The sequence below is a fragment of the Saccopteryx leptura genome, chromosome 11 (genome assembly GCF_036850995.1).
Source record: "Saccopteryx leptura isolate mSacLep1 chromosome 11, mSacLep1_pri_phased_curated, whole genome shotgun sequence".
Taxonomy (NCBI): domain Eukaryota; kingdom Metazoa; phylum Chordata; class Mammalia; order Chiroptera; family Emballonuridae; genus Saccopteryx; species Saccopteryx leptura.
The window spans coordinates 59,805,019-59,822,918 of record NC_089513.1 but is presented as its reverse complement, the minus strand read 5'-3'; the positions used below and the strand labels follow the sequence as shown (position 1 = coordinate 59,822,918).

Genomic DNA, 17,900 nt, shown 5'->3' with positions numbered 1-17,900 from the left:
TGCTAGGGAAGCTATGCTAGCCACCAAGGATTAAGATGAAAACCAGGTGCTCTAAAGGAGGCTGCCCCAGTTTTGTTTTAAAACAGCTGTGGTAGCTACAAAGAAAGTAAGGCCTTTCCGAGGGTGACTGCTCAGACTATTTAATTAAGGGTAAGCCCCCAGTGCCCTCCTGTGTGGCAGGCCTCGGATGTTGCTTAGTTCCAGCAGTCTATGGGAACCCTGAAACAGCCACGTTCTCACACTAATAGCTAGCTGCTAGAGGAAGATAAAGAATTAATAGAATATTGGGATTCAAAATGTCCTCCAAAAATAGTTCTTTTTGTGACTAAATCACACGCCCCAGGGGTCAGATAGACTGATTTGGACAATGTGCTCAGAACTTTCCCTTCCATGGTAGAAACGAGGGCTGGCCACAGAGTCCCAAGCCTGCACACCCAAAACTGGTGCATTTGTTTACTTTCTCAGATTTGAAAAACACATGCTGGGATTTACTAGTCATGATTAATGCACAGCACAAAAACAGGAGTGTAGAGGTTGAATCCACAAGGAAGACGACTAGATGAAACCTGAACTGGAGCCTTGGGGACACGAGGGCCTTGGGACCACTGGCCTGAAGGCCCCACCCCCCATGTACCTCTTGGTTCACGGCAAATCCAATGCTCACTGCCACGGTTGGAAATCTGCAGAGGAAAACAGAATGGCTTACACTCTAGAATAAGCGGCCCCTTGCAGACCGACATGCAACACTGAGAACCCATGTGTAGCTGTGCAGCACCCTCACTTAGCACAGAGGGGCCTTTCTAAAGTGTGAGTTGGTTTGTTTTTTTAAAAACTACTTCCCACAATTTCACTGCTTATAAGACAGGCTTAGCTCACCATGTGATAAGATAGCTAACGCTGAAAGAAGCAGTATTCTGAAAGTCATGTAAAACTGATGTAATTCAACAACAACTAAGGACCCAACTGAGAGGGAATTGTAATAGGGAACTGCCAAGACCTCCAAAAGGGCCAGAACTGTGTCCCAGGCAGAGTGAGGAGGGCCCCGCAGGTGACATCAGAGGCTCCAGGCCATAGCCTCCACCCAGAGGCTGGGTCTGGGTAACAGCCCTCCTCACCCTGTCTCCCACGTGAGCACCCAAGCAGCCAATAGCAGGCGTGGGCCACAGGGGTGGAAGGCTGGTTGTGATGTCGCAGCTTGCCTGTGGTTTTATTTTGTGATTTCGTTGCTGCTCTACGCCTTCGAAGTAATCTGTGTGAAGATCATTAGTTTAACAACAAAGAGGAACAAGGAAAGGCTAGGTACTGCTAATCTATAGGAAAAGTACAAAGCTAGTCATATGTGCATCTGAGCCCTGACTGCCGAGGTGGCAGCTGTGACACTGTTGTCACCGGTGCACTGTCAGCCAGGCTCGACTTTAGTCCTGACTCTCAGGGCAGTTCTCTCCCACCTGCTTTAGTCTCAGCACTGCCGCTGCCGGACATGAGGACAAACAGGCCCTATCTGAGCTGCAGTGCCCAAAGGCTGCCGGACGTCCCGAGGCCAGGAGCATCGCCACGCTGCGGCCCTTGATGGTGCTCTGAACTGTAAGGGTCGGCACCACAGCTTGTTCTCCAACTGATGCTCTCCTCCAAGTTGTCTCTCTGGCCCACATTCCCTTTGGCCCTGGGGCCACTTGGGCCAGCAGATGTGTGGCCATCACCACACCACGGGGCTCAGCTCACCTTGTCGCCACTACCAGCACACTAGACAGAAGTCTCCGCTCGGCAAACACACCTAAGAGGGGAGACCTGCCATTCCACATGAACTCCAGGGTGGGGGAGTCAAGCTTTAGTTAAAAGTACAGTCTGGTGACACTGCTGCTGTCACCAGGTGGCACTATTCAGTTGCCTCATAAGGGTCACTGGTGTGAGCATGACTGATGGAATTCTTAAGATAAACCCCATTTAAAAAAGGGTGATGATTTAACATGCCAGAATTAGTTGACCAACTTACATATAGACATACTGTTGTGGCCACATGTAAGAGGACTGTAACAACAGTAAGGACCCACCACCAGCTGTGCTCAGGCTTTCTCACTTTAGGTGAGGAAATACAGCATTTCCTCGGTGTCTATGGCGGGCTCTCACAGTATGGCCCAGGAACAGAGCTGTGACCGCCCAGCCTGCTGAACAGGGTCATGGGATGGGCCAGGAGCCTGTGCCAACCAGCAACTGGGGGCTCTATGTGTATTACCACAGAAGAACCACCCTCTGTGGAAACCACGTCACTGTCACTTAGTACTAGAAAAGTGGGTACAGCTCTAACACCTGCCCCATTGGTTACAGCTTCCGGGACCCCTCCCTGTCACCTATCCCCAGTGGCCCCTCAGACCTCCCTATAATCTACTGCTCTTTGGCTGTCATCAGTCCAGTCAGATTAGCCCTGACCAGCTTCTAATGGGTTCCTCATCCCATCCTGTGGTGACATGAGGTTTGCTCCTACTCTCACGGTGGCTCTGGAATGTCACCGTCATGTGGTCATCTGTACCTTGTGCTCTGGCAGCTGCTGGACTGTAACACTCTCCAGTGTTCCTTCCTAATTCAACCCAACATTTTAAACATAATAAAGACAATAATTTTTAAACAAGTGATGATTTCCTACATGCTCACAGAGTCTCTCACAAATGGAAAACCTTATATTAAAATCAAGACTTGATCACATTTTTAATGAGGCTATAAGCTTATTAGAGGTTTGCTTGTGGACTCCTGCTCCCAAAATGCTGCTTTGGGAAAGACAGTCTCAGAGAAGAGCACAGTGTAGGCATTAAAATGGGGTGACCCATGCTTGTGCTCACCTGTGCACAAAGTTGCAGGTGCCATCAATGGGGTCAACAATCCAGGTGGGGCTGGGGGTGAGCACGCACTTGGCCCCCGCAGCTGCAGCCTCTTCTGCAATGAACCTGTGGTGGGCAGGAGCTCAGTCTGAGAAAATGCACCAAGAACTCAAGACAAAGCACTTCAAACTGCCTCCAGTCCCATCAAAGACAAAACAGGCACAATACAGAGATTTCATTAGTTTCTCCACATCAAACAAAGGCAGAGTCTGTAACAGGCTACCCGTGTTTCCACCTGCCTGCTAGTCTTCCAACAGCAGGACTTAGAAAACACGAGGAGACACTGTGATGGAGGAGTTTTGGAAAAGCATCGGGGAGTGTAAGGGGCCAGGCAACAGCAAAAGTATAATGAAGAGCCCTGGGAAGCAACACTAAGCTCTGTTTTCACTTGAGTCTGGAGGAGCAAAGGCCAGACACACAAGTGGAGCACGACGGATGGCCTGAGAGCGGCCCGGGCTCAGGGTCCCCACTGGCAGTGCTGTGGTCAGGGGAGACTGCCTCACTGGACCTGAGGGGTAACTGTCACCAAAGCTGACACTACCAGGTCTGTATTCTCAACTGCAGACAAGGTGACAACTGCATCTGTGCCCACCAGGCCCCACCATCTGGGCTCAACAGAAGCTGACAGTTCTCCACTCTGGCCTCTGACCCAGGAGCCTGGTGTGGGCTGCCCCACAGGGCACTCCTGCCCCCTGGGGACCCAAGGGAGAGGAGAGAGCGGGAGAGTGAGGTTGCGATTATTGTCTCGTCTCTCCCTTTGCCATCCTCTACGCACCATCCCTGGCAGCACCCTCCTCGGAGCATCCCGACCTCAGGCCTCTGCACCAGCCTGCACCAGCTGTAGCAGCCCCTGACCTCCACCTTTGTAGTCAGTCCTCTGTAGTCCAAGCTCTCCTAAAAGCATCCTTACGTGAGCTGGCCATCTATTTCCTATTGGGAACCTGAACAACCGACATCTCAAAATTAATCTGTACAAACGAGAGCTCCTAGCTGTCTTTATTCACGTCCATATCAGCAAAAGTCCCACCAAGGCCCAGCTGCTTAGGCCGAAAATAAGGGAAGGCATCCTCAGCTCTCTTCCCATCCCCCCCTCCTCCCACCTCCAACCACCCACACCGGCGTGGCACGGTGAGGGTCCCTGCCACGCTGGCTCCTGCTATGACTTCTGGAGCTCTTCTCAGGAGTAAAGAGATACTCTATCTAAAGCAGATAAGACAGTGCTTGGCACAAGAGTGCTCACAACATGTTCCTAACTGTCACAAAGCCATGTCACCAGCGGTTGGTCCATGGCAGGTGCCCGGCAAACATTTGTTTTGTGTGTGTTTCCCACCAGCGTCTCATGTCGTGTCCACATCAGGAAAAAGAGACTGATGACAAGACAAAGACATTTTTACTAAGAAGGAAACATGAGCGACAAGAAATGCTTCATGTCCTACAGCTGGCATGTGGCGTACTGTCATCGCTGTGCTCATTGGGCAACCGCTTAGCCCCTGATGTCCGGACACTTCCTCAGCCTCAGGTGCTCCTGGAAATCGCCTTCCCCAGAGGAGCCATGGGTCCTCAGGTTTGTCGTGAGAGAACTTGTACATGAGGTTGACATCACATCACTAATAAGAAGGCTAGAATGGAAACCTCTGCCATTGCTGTCCAATCCAGTAGCCACTCTCTACCTGTGGCTGTTTAAATTTAAATAATTTAAATTAAGTTAAAAAAATTAAAAAGTCAGTTCCTTAGTCTCATTAGTCACATTTCCAGTGCTCTCTGGTCATAGGCTAGTGGCGGCCACAGTGGACGCCTCCGGCGTCACCCGGCTCTGTGGGCGGGGCCGTGCTGTCTGCAGCGCTATGAAGCGAGGCCGAGTGCCTTGCACTCCCACACACTCCAGCAGCTCGGGGCCCACCTCCTCCACGTCAGAGGTTGTGAAGTCCATGCTCTGTGTGCACAGTCATCTAGCCCCTCCGTCTTACAGATCACGATGTGGAAATGTGTCAGGAAATATAATGAGCATACATTATCATTTTGAGGTTGGCGTTTCCACCTTCTCCTCCCCATGCTCTCAGAGAAACCCACACAGGAGCAGGTAAAGCACTGCGGTTGGAGGTACTGAGTGAGACACCTGAGAAATTCATGCCCTGCACAAGGGCTGCTGATCAGGGAAGCTTGAGCAAGCACCATCTGCGCCCAGGAGGTTAAGTGGGTGCAACCAAAGGAAGTAGGTGCTGGTTTCCTCCTCTTGCTGGGAACTGTCTCGCTATCTTCACCTCCCCTCATGGGCTGTCGGAGCCTTTGGATCACATAATCTAGGCAGGCAAGTCCGGGTGAAAGAAGTGGCGTGGTGAAAAGCACGAAGAAGTCAGAGGAGCCACGCCAGGCAGGGCGGCGACGCCCGAACTCCTGACCGTAGCAGAGAACAGATGATGTGCAGTCCCTCCATGCAGCTGGTCCCACTGCTATTAGCTCGGCCGGTCTCCTTGGCCTAGTCTTCAGGAAGGAAATCTGTTCTCAATGTCTTCTACTGTAGCTACATGGTTTCCTCCTGAAATGACCTATAAAGTGTTCTCAAAGGAAAGGGTCCACACCCTAAGAACGTGTAAGGACAGCGTGCCAGAGCTTAAACTGGGCACAGTTTGATAAGGCAGTACGGAGGCATTACTAAGATCCAGACGGGAATGGAAATGACTCACAGGCAAACCTCAGTTCCCAGGAAACTGGGAGGAATGTGGAATTTCTTCTCTGAAATTAAACATGATTTTAGGTGGGAAGCTGGTGTTTATTAAAGTTGGAGGGGAAAATTCTGGGGTCTCCCGGCAGGAGGGGGGAGAGCCTGCTGCAGGACTGACATCTAACATGCGTGTCACGGAGCATGATGGCCTGCAGCACACCAACGGGGCTTCTTAAGACACACGGGGCCAAGCAGCCCCTAAGTTCATTAGCGAAGCACGGGGTTCACAGCAGCCTGTTTGCAGCAGCACCATAGTGCTCCTGTTACCACAGCTTTCGCTCTGCACAGAGCTCCTGACAAGAGTAGCACAAAGTGCCCTTACTGAGCCCTGAACCTCCTCAGCGTTGGTTATTCCGCCCAGTGGTTCTCTTCCTACCAACCTGCCCAAGTGAAAGGATATGAAAGGTGCGTCGGTCACCTCCCTACCTGCTCTGTGCTGTGGGTGGCATTCTGGACAGGGCCTCCTGGGAGCTAACAGGTGTGTGGACTGTGTCTTCTCTTGCACTAAAAATACCTCATTGGTGTGTGGGGAGCAATGTCGAGATTTGATTCACTTAGACCTGACTGTCCCTGTGTGAGAAGCTAATACCGCGGAGTGGGAAAGAGCATCCTTCAGCTCTCTGTGGAGTGTGGGGACATCAACTTGGACAAATGGAAGTGAGAAAAGAAAAAGTGAGACCTTATTAACAGTATTGGAACATCTACATAAAACCTATAACATAAGTAGAAAAAAAACAATGCACGTGACTAAATCTAAGGAGTTCAAGGGCCATTTCATTAGTTTAATGCACGAAAAGAGCAGATGGGGCCTGACCAATGGTGGTGCAGTGGATAAAGCGTCGACCTGGAAACGCTGAGGTCTTCGATTCAAAACCCTGGGCTTGCCTGGTCAAGGCACATGTGGGAGTTGATGCTTCCAGCTCCTCGCCCCCCCCCCCTCTAAAATTAATAAAATCTTTAAAAAGAAGAGCAGATGGGGTAAGGTTCAAAGGTGACAAATTGGAATGATATGTTCTGCTGCATAATATCACTACTCTCCATTCTTCTCATAGTCCTAACTGACGACCAAGAGCATCTGGTTCTTTTCTTCCTGGCTAGTGTCTGCTCTGTGACAAGGTCAGGCCGCTGGGGAACATCTTCCCAGGATGCAGCCCTCCCTCCGCAGCCTCGCCCTGGACCCGTGCCCCCGCTCGGAACACAGAGGGAACGTGAAGGGAAGCAGGTGTCTAGCTGGCGCTGGCCAGGAGCACGTTTTTCCAAGTCCAGGACTGTGCTGGGCACACTGCAGGGCAGAGGACGGGGCAAGTGGCTGTGGATGCGAGCAGGTCACACTGCCAGTGTCAACCCAGAAAAAAAGGAACAAGGATGGGTGTATATACATACGGTTCAGTGATGCTACTGAACTTTTTCAAACTTGCAGAACTTGGATCTAACTCAAAATCAACTGAAAACAGGTTTAAGCATCCAACACACACAGACCTGGACGGAGACTGTGGTACTCACAGGCCTGACCTGCTGGTCTGCTTTCTGTCATCACCACCACACGTCAGCGTAGCACAGGAACTCAGTGCTGGCCGTGTGGGGTCCCGCATTCCCAGGTGAGGAGGAGTTTGAGAAGCAGGGGCATTGCCAAAGCTGGGGGAAGAAGTCAGTTTAAACCTTACTAATCTGTGACTCAGTCCATACCTGTTGTTCAGATCAGGGACCCAGACTTTGGACTTTATGAATGACTAAAATAAAATAATAAACCAGGAGTCTTCATTGGATTGTTAAAACAAAACAGTTGCAATCTACCTTTAATATTCATGAAAGGTTAAAATTGAGGAAGGATATAAGCTCAGAAAGAAAAAATCCTGCCTAAGATAGTATTTTATTTTATGATATGAATGCAGTTTTTTCCCATCATAAATCTGTCTATAATCTGAAACAATTAAATGCCAAAAATTCTGATACCTTCTTTTATATCTTAGTCATTGGTAAAAAACCAAACTTGACCATAGATGTGTTGAAAGTGACTTCATCTGGTTTGAATTTTCTAGGCAAGCCGAGCAGAGAATAGGAGCCTGACAGCCAGCCCGCAGCCCTGGCCCAGCACTGCTCACGGCAGAGAAGAGGGCGGTGCAGAGCCAGGGGCTGGGCGCAGGCCAGCTGCTCTCGGCCCTCGTGCTGCAGTTTGGGCCCCACTGCTCCAAACCACTGCTTCCTGGTCAGGCGCGTGCCTCCGAGTCTCTCGGGCTTTTTCCAGAAACGAAGGCCTGCAGCTAGCCAGCTGGAGACGCTCCCAGACGAGTGCACCTTACATGCCACCTCGGAGCCTGACAGTCCCCTGGTGCCTGTCGAGGCGCTGAGCGGAGGTGGGAAAAGCTGCACTCACCTGTGTGACACACTGGTCTCCACTCTGTGAGACACAATCTTTAAATTAACCTTCTGAAAATGGAACCCACATCCATACTGACACAACAGTGGATCCAAACCACCAGCAACCACTGCCATCACATACGACAGGGCGTGTAATTTTAGAATCCGGTTTGTCAAAGGATTGCAATCCTATTGAAAAATGCCAGCACCCTGATAATGCCAGTGTGCCTCACCCACAGGGAACTCAAGCTCTTTGCCAGGACCCCACACAGCTGGCCCGGCCCTCATTTCTGCCAGAGCCAACTGGGCCGATCCCACCGGAATCTTGAGAACCAAAATAGTCCCTGAACTGGAAACAGCTGTCTGGTGGCTACAGCTTTTTTCCTCTCAAAGAATAAAAACAAGCTATATAATTCTTCTGATGTTGTCATTTAATTTAGATTTTAATAAGTTAAAAAGTATAAACATTTTAGAGCTTATAAAAATTATAACAGATGTCAGGGATCCTGACTTCACACAGAATAAGGAAATGATGGACACTCAACCAAGGAGGTTGTCAACAAAAAATAAATACAGCTCACTGGCAGAGAGAACTGTGAACGGAGCACTGGTGACCCCAAGATAACCTAACCAGCTGGAAGGAAACAGGACAGAAAGGAGGTAAGTTTCAACAGCAGCTTGTCCTTCCCTTCAGTGAACCACTCCAAGGGCAAGTCTGGTGCCTCCCCTCTGCTAAACAGACGCTGAGGGAGAGGCCTTGGGAAGCTCTGCTGTGTAAGTACATAGGCACCTGGAACCTGACCATCAGTGATCTATAGACAGAAATCCAACACCTGGGATTCCAGTTTCAGCAATTCTCCGTAAGAAAGGAAAGAGATACTCACACCCAAGGCACTGGTGCCAAGTCTGTTATGCAGAACTCTAGGGGTGAGGGAGGGCCTGGGGAGCCCCCTGAACTCAAGGAGAGCCTTCACAGAGACCTAGGGGCGGAGAGCAGCGCTCCCTGTTGCTCGCTGTGGCCTGGCGAGGAGAGAGACGAGCTGGCAGGGCGCACCATCAGGCTGTGGACCAGGGCCCGCCCAGCAGACGGCACAGCAGACGGCACAGGGTCACATCCTTAGGAATCTGTGTGGCACCACCAAGCAGACACGGGCTGCCAGGGGGACATCACTGCTCCAAGTCCATCCAGAAACATGGTGAGTGACTTAGCAGAGGGGCAGAGAGCGTCTCCTGAGTATGTGCTGTAGAAGAAGGCTTTTCAGTATTTGTAAAGTAACAGTGACGTGAGGTTACCAACATGGTAGTAGAAAGAATGAAAACTGGGTCAGTTTACCATGCAATGAAAACATCAGGCAGACGATGAGGCCTCCTGTTGGAGGCCTGGTCTTCTTCCTGATCGCACGCCGCGTGCTGGGTGCTTCCCTGAGCAGTACACCTACCTGTGTGAAGGAAACCTCTTCTGCAGCTCAGAGATAATCAGATCCTCCACAAGGTGATCTGTTTCTGTCACAAGATCCACAGCTGACGTTTTTGTTGAGACGTGCTTTTCCTCAGAAAGGGCTTTTCTGATGATCTGGAATAAAAATCCAGGCCGGGAGGTGAGCTGATCAGCACCCCCTGGCCCCAGAGGAGCTCTCCCGGCCCCCAGCTGCCAGCTCCCGCTGCGGTGAGCACTGCGCGCAGCAGGGGCTTCTTCCTTCTGCGCTCAGACGGGCCGTCGGGCTAAATATTACACCCAGGACTACCTGTTTGGTTTCTATGAGCTTTAAATACCCACTATTCTTTTTATAAGAATGACAGACTCACTTTTTGAAGTTATTTTGCTCTCCTTGTGAAAACAATTTTCTTTGAAGGAAAAGAAAAACAATGGTTTTGAAAAACATGAAACTTCATCCAATGTAAGATGATATAACACACCTTTGATGCATAGGGTACCATGATTTCAATTTATGAGATTTCAGTGTAAAAACTTATTTTTCCTAATTCACTTTACAAATCACATGAAATGGAATAAATATGCTCTTGCATCCAAATTACAAATGTTCATCCTGGGAAAGCCAAAGTGTACTTCAAGAACATGCAGCTGCCCGGGCCAGGGTTAGTGACCATGCAAGGGGCCCTGGCACAGGAACAAGCTCTGGTGCCCAGCAGCCTCACTGAGCTCTCAAGGCGGAGCTCTGAAGATGTGTGGGCCACCAGCACATCCTGTCTAAACCCACTGTGGCTAAATACAGTGGCCAGGAACAGGGCGCCCAACCTCCAGTACCTCCGCCGGCCGACTCTGGTTCCAGGAACCCGGGAAGACCCTAACAGGAGGGCAGGTAGACTGGTCAGTCAGTCACAGGATGCTTTGGAGAGGTTTTGTAAAATCAAAACTACTCCTACTCCCGCTCTGGCCTGGTAATTTCTGTCATTTCTTACCACAGTGACAAAGTTAGAACACCTAAAAAGGTCTTCAGACCTTTCCTCCAAAACGACACCACTCCAAGATCTTGCATTTCTTTCCAAAGCACCTCAGTCACTCAGCTGCCCAGACTTGACGCCTTTTGCCCATCACGACACTTATTCTCCGACATTTGATAAGCACTGCCCAAGGACCTTTTCATGCCCTGCCTGTGCTCCACACTGATGCAGCTCAAGAGGAGGGCAGGAAGAAGCTCACCGGAGTCTTCACACAGGAGATGCTCACACGGAGTTTTAAAGAATAAGCAGGAGAACCTTCGAGACATCGAGCAGCCCCCCTGCTCAATGCTTCTCATAGTGGTCCCCCGTTCTAGTACTGGCCTAAACAATACTCAGCCAGACAGATTTTGTATGGGTTTTTTCTCATCTTAGACACAAAAGTAACATACAAATTATAGAAAATTCAGAGTGTAATGCATTTTGTAAGTAATAAAAAGGACAAAGCACATAGCAGTTATGCATAACGCATTAACCAAATCGGTCCCGTTCACACTTCTGCGCCAGCCCTCAGACTGTCTGCCACATGGGCCTTCCTGTTTCTTCTGTTTGCAACATCTTGCTCATCACTATCAGGCTCATCTCCTTAAACACATAGCAATTTACACATAGCAAACTCCCACCAAATCAATCTCCAAGAATTCCTTGTTTATAAATAAGAAACTCCTCAAACCTACCTAATATAGAACCTGCCCTGTCCTCTAGGAATCCCTAAATTTTGAGTTAGTCCAGACCTCCTGCACATAGGTCATTTGTATCTTGTATGACAATTCAGTGGTGGGGGGGAGTGTATGTGGTATGGGTGTGGTTTATATGTGTATATATATATGTGTGACGCATGGGGTGTTTTTGGTATATGTGTGTCTGTGAGGATGTTGTAAATGGTTTGTGTGTGTGTATGTACACATATAGTTAGTGAGGAGAAATACACTCTAACCAGAGGACGTGCCACCAGAGCTTCTTAAATATTAATGTGTATGAATCACCTGGGGTCTTGTTGAAGTGAAGACTGTGGTGAAACAGTTGAATTAAGTGTGTGTTTTGGGGTCTGAGATTTGCATTTCTGACAGGTCTCTGGTGACACTGATGCTGGGGCCACACTTGAGTAGCAGAGGCTGGAGCAGGCTGTGAGTGAAGAAGAGTCCTCAGGAGGCTGGGATTTCCTCCACCCTGAAAGGAGACAACTTCGTTTTCACTTGTGCTATACCCACGTGTAGTAGACATCCATATACCTCAAGATCATGGTTCCAACCCTCCACTCTGTATTCCATATGTAAAAGCTAGATTGATGTGGTTTAAACAAACATCAGCTTGTATCATTTTAGTGGCAGAACTACCCAATGGCTTCCCACTGCTCTTAGATCAAAGCCCCAGGTCCCACGTGACGAGGTCCTCACCACCTGCCAATCTCACCTCCCAAAGGCCACCCTCATGCTCGCTTTCCTTCTGCCACTCCGGTTTCCTGGCTCATCCCAACAAATCTGTTTCTGCCCCAGTGACTTCGTATTTTCTGGTCTTCTGCTTGGCACTTCTCACCACCTGAAATCATTGTTTCATGGTTGATGAAATGTCTCTCCGCGCACAGGAGTTCCAGGAGAGCAGAGTGTGCTCCCTTTCGTTCCCTGCCACACCCCTAGCATCTAGAACTGTACCTGGCAGAGAGTAGGCACACAAAAGTCTGAGTCATGGATAAAATACACATTAGCTTGCTTGAAAGATTCTGTACTATTTTATCCAGCTGGACCACATGTTTGTATGAATACTATCCACCTTGGTCTTGTGTATGTGTGTGTGTGGTTATTTTTGTTTTTGTTGTCCCATTAAAAAGTCCTACTGTGCTTGGAGTCTGCTACCTTCTGGCCTCCACCTCCCTGTCCTCCCTTCTGGAGCCAGTTTAGATCTGCTTGGCAGTGCTCAACTCCACTCTCCACACCACAGTCAGAAGAGTTTGCTAAAACTCTGATCGTAGTCACTGCTCTTCCCAGCATAAAGCACTCAATGGCTCCCTATTACTCCAAGGATACAGTCAAAACCTCCGTGGAGGTGGCATGCAATGGCTTCTGAAAGTTGGCTTGTTAGCAGACAAGCTGACCCCAAAAAGCCAGTCTCCCCTTCTTCCTTTTAGCAACAGCAGCCCATTTAGCAAGGTGCAAAGCCACCTCAACAGTCTGTACCTCTCTGCCTCTTGTGCAGGTAGCTGTGACCTGTGACCAAGTTCTGCGCAAGAGGCTGTGAACAGAAGTGATATGTGCAACTTCTGAGTCACATCTTTATAAGGCCACTGTTTGCATTTCTTGCTCTCTTCACCTTTGCCGCCAGGTATGACATGGGCATGATGGTGAGAGGTCAGCTTTGGTCACATGGAAAAAGAACACCTCCTTAGAGCAACAAGCAAAAAGAAACCTGGGTTTCTTTTTGTGACTACACGAAGCACAGACCCTGCTCCCAGACCTCTAACTGGACCTCTACAGGACAGAGAGAGAGATCTGCCTTGCTTCTGTCAGTGGTCTCTGTGAGGGAAGCCAAGCCACCAACCTGACAAGTCCAAGCCTCATTCACTTTTGCATTCTCATTCCCTACCCCTCCTTGCTGCATTACTATTATGCTCCAGCCAAACTGCATCATTTACCCTAAAGTTTCCTTCTAACCGAATGGCCAGTCTTCCTTTGGCCCCTGTGTTGTTCTCTCTCTTTGTGACTCAATACAAATGTCACCTCCTTTATACGCTATCTCTAATTTTGGGGGGGCAGAGCGGGGCATCCATCTTTAAATGTGTTCCTAAGGCATTTATGTAAACCATATAACTGGCCCTTTGGATTCTACAGCAGTCCACTCCAGCTGGTCTATCTCTGTATCCACCTCCCACAGGCATGTTTCACAGCCTCTACGGGGGCTGCCACACAGTCATGTCTCAAGGAACATCCGCTGAATGAATTCAGATTTCTCGGCTGCTACATACTGAGCTCATGGGTCACTGAAGTCTGGAAGACTTTTTAGCAAGTGCTCTTGTGAAGTCATATCTATCCTCACTGGTATTTATGCACTTGGTCTTACAATCCAAAATACACACAACTCTGTATGTGGGGGAGATACATACTCAGGGGTGGGATGTGGGGGGCCAGCTGGGGAATTTGTGATGTCAAAGGGGCAAACTTTCCAGAGGAACCAAGCCCCCAGCTACCAATCATACAGAGAAAGGCAGATTTATCGATTCAGAACGAGCATGTTGTATCGTGGGTTTTTACAGTATTTCTTTTCTGTTTTTATTAGTATTATGGTTGTGCTATGATCATTATGATGTGGCCTGTATCAGACCACCCTTCCCTACAACTCCAAGTAGGTCCTACTCTCCCCCTCTTGGCCTCAGGCCAGTAGGGCAATATTCATTGTAATGGGACTTTACTCAGTTTATCTGGTGGATTTCCATACGTGAGATCACTATAAAAATTAGCTTCCTTTCAGTTATAATGAGTTAATGGTAGTAGGGTAATCTAAAAAACTACCCCAAACAATATATAGATTCAATGCAAATTCCATCAAAATTCCAATGGCATTTTTCACAGAAATAGAAAAAACAATCCTGAAATTTATATGAAACAATGAAAGTCTCCAAATTGCCAAAGCAATCTTGAGAAAGAAGAGCAAAGCTGGAGGCATTACACTCCCTGATTTCAAACTATACTATGAAGCAATAGTAATTAAAACAGCATGGTATTGGCTACAAAACAGACACACAGATCAATAGGACAGAATAGAGAGCCCAGAAATAAACCCACACAACACAGTCAATTAACTACAACAAAGGAGCCAAAAATATACACCGGGGCAAGGATAGTCTCTTCAATGATTGGTTTGGAGAAACTGGGCAGATACATGCAAAAGAATGAATCTGGAACACTGTCTTATACCACACATCAAAAACTATCTCAAAAATGGATGAAAGACTTTAACTTAAGACCTGAAACAACAAAACTCCTAGAAGAAAACACAGGCACTAAAGCTCCTTGACATAGGCCCTAGTGATGATTTTTTTGAATCTGACACTAAAAGCAAAAGCAACAAAACAAAAATAAACAAGTGGGACCACAACAAACTAAAGAGCTTCTGCACAGAAAAGGACACCATCAACAAAATGAAAAAGCAACCTACTAAATGGGAGAAAATAAATGCAAATTGTATATCTGATGGAACTATATTTAGAACATATAAAGAACTCACACAACTCGCCTGACCAGGCGGTGGCGCAGTGGATAGAGCATCAGAATGGGATGCGGAAGACCCAGGTTCGAGACCCCCAGGTCACCAGCCTGAGCGCAGGCTCATCTGGTTCAAGCAAGGTTCAGAGCTTGGACCCAAGGTCACTGGCTCAAGCAAGGAGTCACTCGGTCTGCTGTAGCCCCATGGTCAAGGCACATATGAGAAAACAATCAATGAACAACTAAGGTGTTGCAATGAAGAATTGATGCTTCTCATATCTCTCCCTTCCTGTCTGTCTGTCCCTATCTGCCTCTCTGTCTGACTCTGTCTGTAACACACACAAAAAAAGAACTCACACAACTCAATAGCAAAGTAACAAACAACCCAATTAATAAATGGGCAGAAGATCTGATTAGACATTTTCCAAAGATTGTCAACAGGTATATCAAAAGATGCTCAACATCACTAATCATCAGGGAAATGCAAAGCTATTACCACAAACTTGTTAGAATGGCTATCATCAAAAACACAAGAAATAAGTGATGGCAAAGATGAGGCGAAAAAAAAATTCTCATGTACTGTTGGTGAGAATGTAAATTGATAAAACCATTAAGAAAAACAGTATGATGGTTTCTCAAAAAAAAAATTATATATATATATATAGAGAGAGAGAGAGAGAGAGAGAAAGAGAGAGAGAGAGAGAGAGAGAACACTACTATATGGTCCAGCAATTCCACTTCTGAAGTAAACAAAAACTCTAACTGAAAAGATATCTGTGCCCATTTTCACTGCGGTTTCATATACAATAGCCAAGACATGGAGGCAATCTAAGTGTCCATCAAGGGATAAATGGATAAAGCTATGATATGTATAACCCCAAGCTCATAGTGGTGGTTGTAAGAGGCAGGGGGTGGGAGGCGGGTGGGAGAAACTGGATTGTTTTTTTGTGTGAATTGAGTAAAAAATTTTTCTAAGTGGCAGAGTGGCCAAAGATCTAGAGCTGGACTGCTGGGTTTAAAAATAATAAATAATAATAATAATAAACATTTTAAAACTTGGAAACTAGTTCTTCATGAAAAAAATGCATATGAATAATTTCCCTGACTAGAATGTAATTCTTGTTTCCACCGATCTCATAACATCAATAGTGGGTATTGAAGATAAATTTACAGTTTAGCATCAGACAGCTCTGAATTCATGCTCCACTTGGGAGACCTTGGAGGAATTACTGAGCTTCTCAGAGCCTTAGTTTCCACATCTATAATAAAAGTAGTTATCTACGACACTGGATTGTATAATAGTCTTGGCACACAAAATAATTTTATATACACAAAGACCTTCACCACTCTAAAAGAGTTATTTGTGAGAACACGTATTTGACAAAATTTAATGACTTGTGATCAAAAAAAGAACAAATCCTACAATGTACAAATCTCTAGAGATGCTAAAATACTAAGTTCAGAAGAGTTTAATTAATAAATTTTCCTACATGGAGAGGAAAGGCAGCGAGAGAATATTTTATTATTCAAATAAACCAGTACTGGACTCAAACAGGCCTGCCCGTTAGCCATAGCTACATCCACAGGGCACAGGACTGGGGGGCCGCCAGGTGAGTTACCTGCTGGAAGGCGTTCCCATGACAGCTTCCTCTCAGTCTTAGAGATTTTAAACATTCTCATTCTGCAGCAGTAAGTTAGTGTAAGCTAGTTTTTAATTAATGTTTTTCAGGTACTCACTAACTATGCATGCACTTCACAGACCTGACCTGGGTCTCCCCCTCCAAATAACATCCTGTTAATGTTTAATATATAAACTACAGCTTTCAGTCACTGAATTTTATATCCAAAAGAACAAAATCAGCTCCAGCATCAGAGACATCATTCAATGTCACATCCAAATGCTTCTTTCCTGTTTGTACACCAGCTTCACTCTGTTTACTGTCCTCAAGCCTGCCATAAAATTGTCACCCATCACTACAGAGCAACTTGTGTGTGCCCCAGGACCCCCAGAACAGCAGGCCCAGACTCTGCCAGAAGTGGGGGTTCTGATACGCAAACTCTTCCCTTTTCCGATCAGGAAAACGTCACTACCGGAGGTATGGTCCTGATGACACTGACACACGTCAGGTTCTACACTAATTTGAACACAAATGAATGTAATGTAACGGCTAATATTGTGTGTTAACTAAATTGTGCCATGAGGTACCCAGATATTTCATCAAGCATTAGTCTTGGTATTCCTGTAATGGTGGTTCTGGATGAGAACAACATTTTAATCAGTAGTAAAACATTGTTCTTCATAATGCAGGTGGGCCTCACCGATCAGTTCAAGGTCTGAAAAAAAGAAAAAGACAGACCCTGCTCTGAGTATGAGCATTACCCAGCAGACTGCCTTTGGACTTCAGATGCAATTTCAAACGTTGCTGCCTTCGAACGGGGGCACCGGCTCTGCCTGGGTCTCCAGCCTGCTGGCCCACACTTGCAGACTGGACTAGCCGGTCTCCAAATGGCTGTTTCCCTGGAGAACCCTGACTAACACACATGACAATCAATACTACAAAGTAAATAGACCCCCAGGTAACAGTGTGGCCGTGACGTGGCACAGTGGCCAGCATTCACAGTTAATACATCGCAGATGACTGAAGAACCTAACCTCGGGAAAGAGGAGGAGGAGCTGGGTAAAGTGGAGGTGGGCCACGGACACGGGTTCTCCCGGTCTCCCCTGCCAAGGGTCTCAAGGCTCTCCACTCTAACTGCCTCCCTCTTCCGCTTCATGGCTGTTTCCTCAAATGTGCCATCTCTGCTTCCTAAACTCCCTCCACCCCTCCGTCCCCTGTGTTCCCTGCACCTCAGCACTCTGAACCAGCCCTGTCCAGTGCCCAACCAGCTCCCATGCCAAATCCAGGGACCCTCTTCACTCACATCTCAGCTGCATTCTCGCTGTCATCTAAGCCTCCGGACCTGGCCTCTGAGACCACTGTCCCCCTTTCGTGCTTCTCCCTCCGATCATGTTTCACAAGAACTCAGGAGCTGGGCTCTCTAGAGATCGCACCTGTTCCATCCTCACAATGTTTGTGCTCACACTTGCTGAAGGCTTACTCTATCCCAGGCATCGTTCTAAGAAGTTCATGCATACAAACTTTATTTGATCCTCACAATAACTCTAAGGTAATAATTATTATTATTCTTGTGTTAAAGATAAGGAAACTGAGGCACAAAGAAACTACAAAAGTTGTCCAAGGTCACACAACAGTAAGTGCAGAAAAAGGGATTCCAATGCAGGTACTCCAA

The 17,900-nt window shown here is 47.5% G+C and overlaps 1 protein-coding gene across 1 annotated transcript in view; it reads right to left on the bottom strand.

Moving 5' to 3' along the window:
* Positions 1-17,900, bottom strand: part of IMPA2 (inositol monophosphatase 2) — a 47,042-nt gene that overhangs the window by 17,756 nt on the left and 11,386 nt on the right. Inside the window, exons 2-4 of the mRNA XM_066353338.1 lie at positions 9,393-9,526; positions 2,835-2,939; positions 635-680 (exon numbers count right to left, since the gene is read on the bottom strand). Of these exons, the coding sequence (XP_066209435.1) occupies positions 635-680; positions 2,835-2,939; positions 9,393-9,526 (285 nt within the window). The remainder of the gene's footprint in view (positions 1-634; positions 681-2,834; positions 2,940-9,392; positions 9,527-17,900) is intronic.